This window comes from Homarus americanus, unplaced genomic scaffold (assembly GCF_018991925.1).
Source record: "Homarus americanus isolate GMGI-L3 unplaced genomic scaffold, GMGI_Hamer_2.0 scaffold43349, whole genome shotgun sequence".
NCBI classification, from domain to species: domain Eukaryota; kingdom Metazoa; phylum Arthropoda; class Malacostraca; order Decapoda; family Nephropidae; genus Homarus; species Homarus americanus.
In genome coordinates, this window is record NW_024739064.1 from 336,106 (window position 1) to 345,000 (window position 8,895).

General features: G+C 39.2%; 1 protein-coding gene across 1 annotated transcript in view; it reads left to right on the plus strand.

Annotated features, from left to right (window-relative positions):
• Positions 1 to 8,895, plus strand: part of LOC121874422 (obscurin-like) — a 201,004-nt gene that overhangs the window by 72,763 nt on the left and 119,346 nt on the right. Inside the window, exons 5-8 of the mRNA XM_042378552.1 lie at positions 492 to 622; positions 3,715 to 3,852; positions 6,100 to 6,348; positions 7,575 to 7,745. Coding sequence (XP_042234486.1) covers positions 492 to 622; positions 3,715 to 3,852; positions 6,100 to 6,348; positions 7,575 to 7,745 — 689 coding nt within the window. The remainder of the gene's footprint in view (positions 1 to 491; positions 623 to 3,714; positions 3,853 to 6,099; positions 6,349 to 7,574; positions 7,746 to 8,895) is intronic.

The window sequence follows — 8,895 nt, forward strand, 5'->3', positions numbered from 1 at the left end:
GATTATTACTATTCATGATTATTAGACTTTGATATTTGTGTGATTATATCTACGTAATATCCAGCATCTTACTAATACCTGTAGAGTAATTACTATAGTCTTCAGGTATAATTATCCACCTTTTGTATTTACCTGAGAATATTAATCCATTTGATAATTTAATATATACTACAGTTGTTGAAATATTTTGTCATATAGATTTTAGTTCTGATTTATTTTCCTAGAGTAATTTTCTGTGACAAAAATACTTTCTTTTTACTCTCTCCCATTTTCTGATACATTTCCCGTTTTCTATGATGATCTTAATTTTTCTGACATTCCATTTTCTATAACTCGTTTTAAATCCATCCTCTTCTTGTCTCCAGTTTATTGACATATTTCCCATTTTCTATAATTTCCTCAAACTTTCTGACATTCCATTTTCTATAACTCGTTCAAGTCTATGCTCTTCCATTCCCCGTTTTCTGACACATTTCCCGTTTTCTATGTAGCAAGAGGAGGAGGAAACGACCACGACAATCACATACCTCGTCAATGCAGACTACCACCCTGACGACCCCGAGGGACTGGCTGTTGTGGCTGGCCAGAAACTCGTCCTTGTTGACAAATCCAGCCCCCATAAGTGAGTCCGGATTAGGTGATTAGGGTGATGATTAAGGTGTGGCTTGGTGTTGATTGGCAACTGGAGATTTTGTCCATCATAATGAGGTAAGGATTAGGGATTAGGTTAGGGATAAACAAGTCGGGATGAGGGATTAGGTTAGGGATAAACAAGTCGGGATGAGGGATTAGGGATTTAGCATTGTCATCTGTACACACAAACACACTATCATCGTGACACACACACACACCCACACACACACACACACACACACACACACACCCACACACACCACACACACACACACACACACACACACACACACACACACACACACACAGACAATTATAGCTCAGGAAGTTAAACCACCTTTACGTGTATAATTACCACACAACTCTCACAATTACTATTACTGTTGTGCTCCTCCCCCATTATGACCCTGGGTTGGGTCAATGGGGAAATTAGAAACTTACATGTCTCATCCCATAAGTACACCCATTTTCTCCTCCACCCCCCCCATTATTACTACAGTCATTTTGTTAATAGATGGGGTAGTGCTGACAACATGATAAATGGTTTAGTTATACCTTAAGGAAATGTAATGAGGGAGTTTAGTTTAGTTATGCATTATAGGATATAGTTATGGAAATTATGAAAATGGAATGATAGTTTTGATACCGGTGTTTTGTTTTGTTTGGTTTTTATTGGTTTTATTTCGTTTTTATTTTAGTTTAGTTGACGATAATTGATGGTGAGTTTATGAGTCTCTCTCTCTCTCTCTCTCTCTCTCTCTCTCTCTCTCTCTCTCTCTCTCTCTCTCCCTCTCTCTCTCTCTCTCTCTCTCTCTCTCTCTCTCTCTCTCTCTCTATATATATATATATATATATCACATTCTCCTTCCTCTCACCATTCTTCCTTCCTATCCTTCCGTCTGCGTCTTCTGTCTCCTACATTCCTCTCATCCCCCACCCCTCCACCCACCCCCTCACCCCCTCCACCCCCACCCCCTCCCCTCACCCACCCACCCCCACCCCACCCACCCACCCCACCCCATCTCCCACGTCGACTATACCCAGGGTGGGTTAAGTTACCACCCCACGTAGTTTAGTGGCAGTAGTGGTGGTCCGCTACTAGCCACACGCAGTACACCACTAACCTTGTTACCTCGTACAACTCTTGGTGCCATTACTCTCGTTGACCCTTGTTAGGTAAGTGATTGGTAGTTTGGTGGTTAATATGTTGTTAGATAAGAGTTTAAGTAGTTACGTTAGTTAGGTAGTTGTTAGTTAGTTTGGTGATTTGGTTGTTAATGGGATGTTATGATTGGCTGTTATCGTTGGTAAACAAGTGTCAGGTAGTTAAGTCGTAATGGGCTTGTTAGCGGTAGTTTTTTTTTTTTAATTATGGAACTATCATATGTGACTGCTTGTTCGCCTGTTATCATTGTTAGGTAGGTGTCTGGTAGTTAGGTAGTTTGGTAGTTAATCACACGTCTTCTCGTTGATGTTCACATATTTATGGTCATTACGTGAGAGTCAGGGTGTCGTAGAGCCTAGTCTCTCTCTCTCTCTCTCTCTCCTCTCTCTCTCTCTCTCTCTCTCTCTCTCTCTCTCTCTCTCTCTGGCGTTTTTGCGAAATAAGAGAACCAAGTTTTATTTTTATTATTAGCTTGATTAAAATTAATTCACACACACACACACACACACACACACCAAAGGCTTGTATTTCTCTGTATCGTTACATAACAATTCAGAATCACTACACACCGTTGTTTGTTTTTGTGTGTGTGTGTGTTTGTATATGTATATGGATGTGTGTATGTTTGTATAGTGTATATATATATATATGTGTGTGTGTGTGTGTGTGTGTGTGTGTGTGTGTGTGTCCTGATTACGTACAGGGGACCCCGTTAAGCGGAAAATCCCACTATTACAAGTATTTTCTTTGCCTTTGTAGAAGTTCTCTCTCAGGTAACATAATATTATCTTACTTGACTACACAAAGCCATTACCTGTACACAGAGCAATCAGCAGCTCGACCATACCACCTTGACACTGAGAATAACACAGGTGTATCTTACGTTAACGAGTTACCTGAGAGATGTTTTTCCGTTAATTAGAACACACCTCACACTGGGTTTATTTAAATAACATTGGTAACTCATAACTCACCTTGATGTTATGTGTCAGGTGTGGAGATTAAATTAACAGGTGAGAAAAGTCTGGTTAAGGTAATGTGATAAAACACCTGAGATGTTAAGCCTTGTTAGATCTCTACCTGTATAGTTTTCTGAAGTTAATAAGAGGAAGAACTGATGTTACTATAAGTGTGCTCGGTCGCCTGGAAGCTGTGGCAGGGTTAAATAAGCTGGGGTGTCTAATCTTCAGGTAAAATAAGCTGGCGTATCGAATCATCAGGTAAAATTAAGCTGGGGTGTCTAATCATCAGGTAAAATAAGCTGGGGTGTCTAATCATCAGGTAAAATAAGCTGGGGTGTCTAATCATCAGGTAAAATTAAGCTGGGGTGTCTAATCATCAGGTAAAATAAGCTGGCGTGTCTAATCATTAGGTAAAATAAGCTGGGGTGTCTAATCATCAGGTAAAATTAAGCTGGGGTGTCTAATCATCAGGTAAAATAAGCTGGCGTGTCTAATCATCAGGTAAAATAAGCTGGCGTGTCTAATCATCAGGTAAATTAAGCTGGGGTGTCTAATCATCAGCTGAGAGTGAAGTAAGTGGGTCATTTTGGTATAAAGGAATTTTTAATGATGTTTCTAGCTCAGTATTTGATTTTTATTCTCAGGTTGAAAATTACACGTTAATTAAACTATCACCAGGTAGAATTATTACTTATGTTATGTGTCTGTTATTTATACCCGGGATGGTTGGTTATATTTTATAAAGGTGAATAACATCTTCACTCACACACACACACACACACACACACACACATATATCACTTCACATCTACGCTCACGAACAGATATTTCCACACACACTCACTCTCTCTAACGCTCACACTCACACACTCTAACGCCCACACTCACAATCTAACGCCCACACACACAATCTAACGCTCACGCTCTCTAACGCCCACACGCCCACGCCCACAGACGGCCGCGACTGGAGGGAGATGACAAGACAACGGTGGGTCTCCTGGACAACTCGGCTGCCAAGCACAAGATGGCAGTCAGACCCAAGCGGAACCATCCCGACCCAAGATCCCGTGCACAGGAGGCCAGTGAGGAGAGGTGAGGGGGGGGGTGAAGTGAGGAGGTGAGGGAGGGAAAGTGAGGGAGGTGAGGGGGGTGAGGAGGGTGAGGTAGGTGAGGGGGAGTGAGGGGAGGTGAGGGAGGTGGGGAGAGGTGTAGGAGATGTGAGTCGGTTTAGGGGTGAATCCGTGGTGAGTCAGTGGAACCAGCATTCCTTAACCAAATTTAACCACACGTATCTCTACCACACATACCACACCATTTAACGACACCATTATACCACACTACTACCACACCATTACACCGCTACATACCACAACAGCTCACCATACCACTACCACATTCACCAACACACACACACACACACACACACACATACATACATAGAATCCCAAGTCTCGCCCATCAATTGAAAGCTCATCAAAGTTCGTCGAATCCTACACTCAAAACTTTACCTTCATGCAAATTATAAAAAAAAAATCTATTGCCATAATCAACTCCAATCTCCTTTATTGAGGCGACTCCGTAAAGACCTATTACCTGGCATAACTAGTTAACACTTTTCTGTTTGATGTTCCGGATTTTATTTATTTATTATTTTGTGTTTTTGTTTTGATGTGATGGTTGTCATGGTAACGCCAGAGGTTTTGAGAATGGGGTATTTTCTCCATTTCAGGGGAGGGGGTGGGAGGGGAGAGAGGGAAGGGGAGGGGGAAGGGAGGGGGGAAGCAGGAGGGGAGGAAGGAGAAGTAGGAAAAGAAGGAGGAGATGCAAGAAAAAGAGGGAGGTAGAAGCAAGAGAGAAGGATGGAGGAGAAAAGATCAAGAATACAAAAAGTAAAAGAGAAGTAAAAGAGAGAGAAGAAATAGAAATAGAGAGAGGAGATAAGACAGGAGAGAGAGAAAGAAAGAAATAAAGATACAAACAGCCAGACAGAAACAGACAGCGATAAAACATAAATAAAAATAATAAAAACATCTCATAATCACAACACGAAAGGAAATCCAATACCAAACAAACAAACAAACAAACAAACACACAGGAACAACAAAGCCTTAACCCCAGAGAGCATTAACACCTGGATGACCTTGATGTTTATTCAGACCTTTAACCAACACGTCAATATAACTTCCTAAACTGAGGTTCACAATAAATATCTCCTTGCATTACAGTCTCAAGGTAACTTAGACTCCATTTTGGTCATATTATGTGGATGTTAATTAAAGGTAAAGAAGTGTGGGTTGGTTCCTTAACATCTTGCACCTGAGAGGAAAATATATGAGAAAGGTTTTAAATTCTCCTAAGATTCCTAAGGGTGTTTTAATTATGTACTCGTAAACTTTGTGGGATTTCTCTCTTAAAGTTTGATATTTTTTCCTATTTTCATAACTATATATTTCATTTACGTGGTCATTGTCGCCACTGCCTAGAGCTGGTTGGTGGTGGTGAGGTGGGAGGGGATTAATTAATAAAAGTTCACTATATAAGTTATTTTCTTAATTATCTCCAACATCAAGTAATATTAACAAGTATGAATTAATCTAGAATGATATCCAATACCGGGGAAGTTATAATTAACATGTGAAATATATTGATAACTTAGATATAATAACATTAAAGGTAATAACTTAAAAGTGATCAACCACGTTTATTATTTCGTTACTACTTCGAGTGTCTAATTGCCATGTGAGACTCGACCAATCACGAGATTCCTTTGATTTAGTTGCAAGCTTGAAGTGAACAGAATATAGGTTGGGTAAGCTTAGGTTAGATTAGTTTAGGTTAGGTTAGGTTAGGTTAATCTTTGGGTTAAATTAGGTGAGGTGTGAAATCATCAAATAATCTGAATTTTATCAACAAACTTTTCATACGTCTTTTCCTAAACCAAACCAAAACAAAACAAACTCAACCAAACCAAACCAAACCAAACCAAACCAAACCAAACCAAACCAAACCAAACCAAACCAAACCAAACCAAACCTAACCTAACCAAACCAAACCAAACCAAACTCAACCTAACCTAACCAAACCAAACCAAACCAAACCAAACCAAACCAAAACAAAACAAACTCAACCTAACCAAAATAAACCAAACCAAACCAAACCTAACCAAACCAAACCAAACCAAACCAAAACAAAACAAACTCAACCTAACCAAAATAAACCAAACCAAACCAAACCTAACCAAACCAAACCAAACCAAACCAAAACAAAACAAACTCAACCTAACCAAAATAAACCAAACCAAACCAAACCAAACCTAACCAAACCACGCTACTCTTGCAGATGGCTGGTACGGGACCAAGAATCAGGGAAGGAGGGGTTGGTACCATCGCGTCTCCTAGCCGTCCACACCCAGGAGACCACAACCTCCATCAAGGCCTCCCTGAAGCGCTCCATGCAGCACATCGCCATGGAGGAGACCCTTAGCGTGAAGAAGAACTTGATGAAGGAGATTAGAGAGTTTAAGACACGTAAACTCTCTAGTAAGCTCTTGGGGCCCTCTCCTGAAGACGAAGCCAGAGCTAAAAGGACGTGAGTACTGCTGGGAGTGAGTGGGAGAGAGGGAAGTGAGTGGGAATGAGAGACGAAGAGAAGATAGGGTGAGAGTGAGAGAAAGAGCAGGGAAGAGGATGAGATTGAGAAGAATGAGAGAAGGAAGAGGAAGAGAGAGGAAGATAGGAGGGAGAAAGAAAAATAATCAAAGTATGAAAATTAAGGAGAGAGAGAGAGAGAGAGAGAGAGAGAGAGAGAGAGAGAGAGAGAGAGAGAGAGAGAGACCCCTTTATTCAGCCTTAAATAATTTCTTGGAAGGGAAAAGCTAAATCAGTCCTTCATTAACTGATAAAAACTAAATAGTGGAAAACTTTGTAACAAAAATAAGGCGACAGTTTTGTAAATATTATACATAGCTCACCCATGTATGTATGTATGTGTGTATGTATGTATGTATGTATGTATGTATGTATGTATGTATGTATGTATGGAAGACGAGCGATTCTCTACTGTTCTTTAATTAATTCTTTGTTTATTTTTTTATAACATTTCCAAGTTTCTATAAAGTGTTGTTGTTTATATCTTGTTTGTATTTTTGTCTTGCTAATTAATCTGTTTATTTTAAGCTGTTTATTTTAAGCTGTTTATTTTAAGCTGTTTGTCTTTCAGTTTTAATTTATTTATATATATATTTTTTTTACGTCTCTTAATTGGAGCTGCAATTATTTCTGTAAATTCTTGGTAATTTAGTTTCACAGAATAATGACTCTATATACTATTTGAAGCTCTAATGAGGTTAAATTTTGTAAACATGATTTAAAACTCCATTTAACCTAACCTAACCTAAGCTAATTAAGTGAGAAATTCCTTAACTTTCTGCAACCTATCGGAGTTTTCGATATTATGAGACAATTCTCTAACTTTCTTTAACATCTGAGTAAAGTGAGTTCATAAAGACTCTCCATTTTTAACTTTACAGGGGGACAGCAATTAATATCTCTTGAGACTTTCCTACACTCTCTTAGCCTCTCAATGACTTTCCAGAGACACCCATCAACACTGACCTCTACATAGGGTACTCTCCTACACTCTCCTGACCCCCACCCCCTGACTTTCCAGAGCTATCCCTCAACTCTACATCCAACAAAACATCATATCTCCTCTACATTGAACTCTCCTGAAGACTTTACACCGAACTAATCCCTCAACTCTACATAGTAACTCTCCTAAACCCACTTTTTTTGATCTCTTAATGAACTTTCCAGAGCGACTATCCGTGAGCTTATCGAGACAGAGGAAGAGTTCGTAAGAGATCTAGAATTTGTGATGGAGAATTATTACTGCCTGATGGACAAGTCAACAACGCCCCGTAGTGTGAGGGACCAGAAGGAACTAATCTTCAATAATTTCAAGTTCATCGCCGATTTCCACCAGAAGTAAGTGACTGGGGCTGTGTTGTGTTGTGATTTGGAGAGGAGGGGGTAAGGAAAGAGGGTCTGGGAAGGAGGAAGGGGAGGGTTATGGGGAGGGGTAGAGGGGGAAGGTCTAGGGGAGGGGGAGGGGAGAGGGTAGGTAAGGAAAGTGTAATCATTTGACTAAAACTGATTTATTTTATTATGAAATTTCGTATTTTTTCTGATACGTCGAAACCCAACCCAACCCAACCCAACCCAACCCAACCTACAGCCCCTCAATGTCATTAGATGCTTTAAAAAAAATCCCTTACCCAATGACATGAAATTCGCAATTCTCTACAACAGTTTAAATTTGTAATCCCAAACCTGACAATAATATAACTCCAGGAATAATTGTATGTCCAGAAATAACTTTAATCACTCGGTATAAAGATCCGTCAGTATATCAGTCAGTCAGTCAGGTAGTGAGTCAGTCAATTAGGCATTCAATCAGTCAGTCAGTCAGTCAGAAGGTTCATATATTCATAGAAGCGAATGATGAATTTAAGAGAAGATGATTAAACCAGAAACACAAGACAAAGATAGAATAATAATAAAAACCCAGAATACCATCAAGGAAACGAAACAGGAGAGATGAAAGGCAGCCATTGTGTTACACCTCAGAACAAGGAAAGAGAAATTTTGATGTGTTGCAGACCATCGAATATTTGGGCTGGAAAAGTTAACTGGATCTAATATACTAAAAAAAAAAGTAATGGCAGGATTTTTTTAGTTTTTTTTATTATGTTTGTTTATATTTAATTATAATATTTTATGTTTTAATTGAGAGTTGAGTAGAAGAGGGTAATATGATAAAGAAATGGAATAATTGAAAGAATAAAAAGTGGATGATATACAGTTAATAATGAGGGAGAGAAGGAGATTAAGAAGGATAGCAAGGATAGAAGGGTGTGGTGAAGGATAGTGTAGAAGTAAGAGAGAGAGAGAGAGAGAGAGAGAGAGACCAGTAACCAACTAACATACCAAACATTTTTTTTTTGTAATTTAGATGAAAAATTACAATAACATCAGTGATTAATTGTTATCGTGTTCCAGTACTGATAATGACCGATAGAAATGAATCACATCCGAGTCATTAAACAGCTTTAATTGGTAGTTATATCTTCCTGCC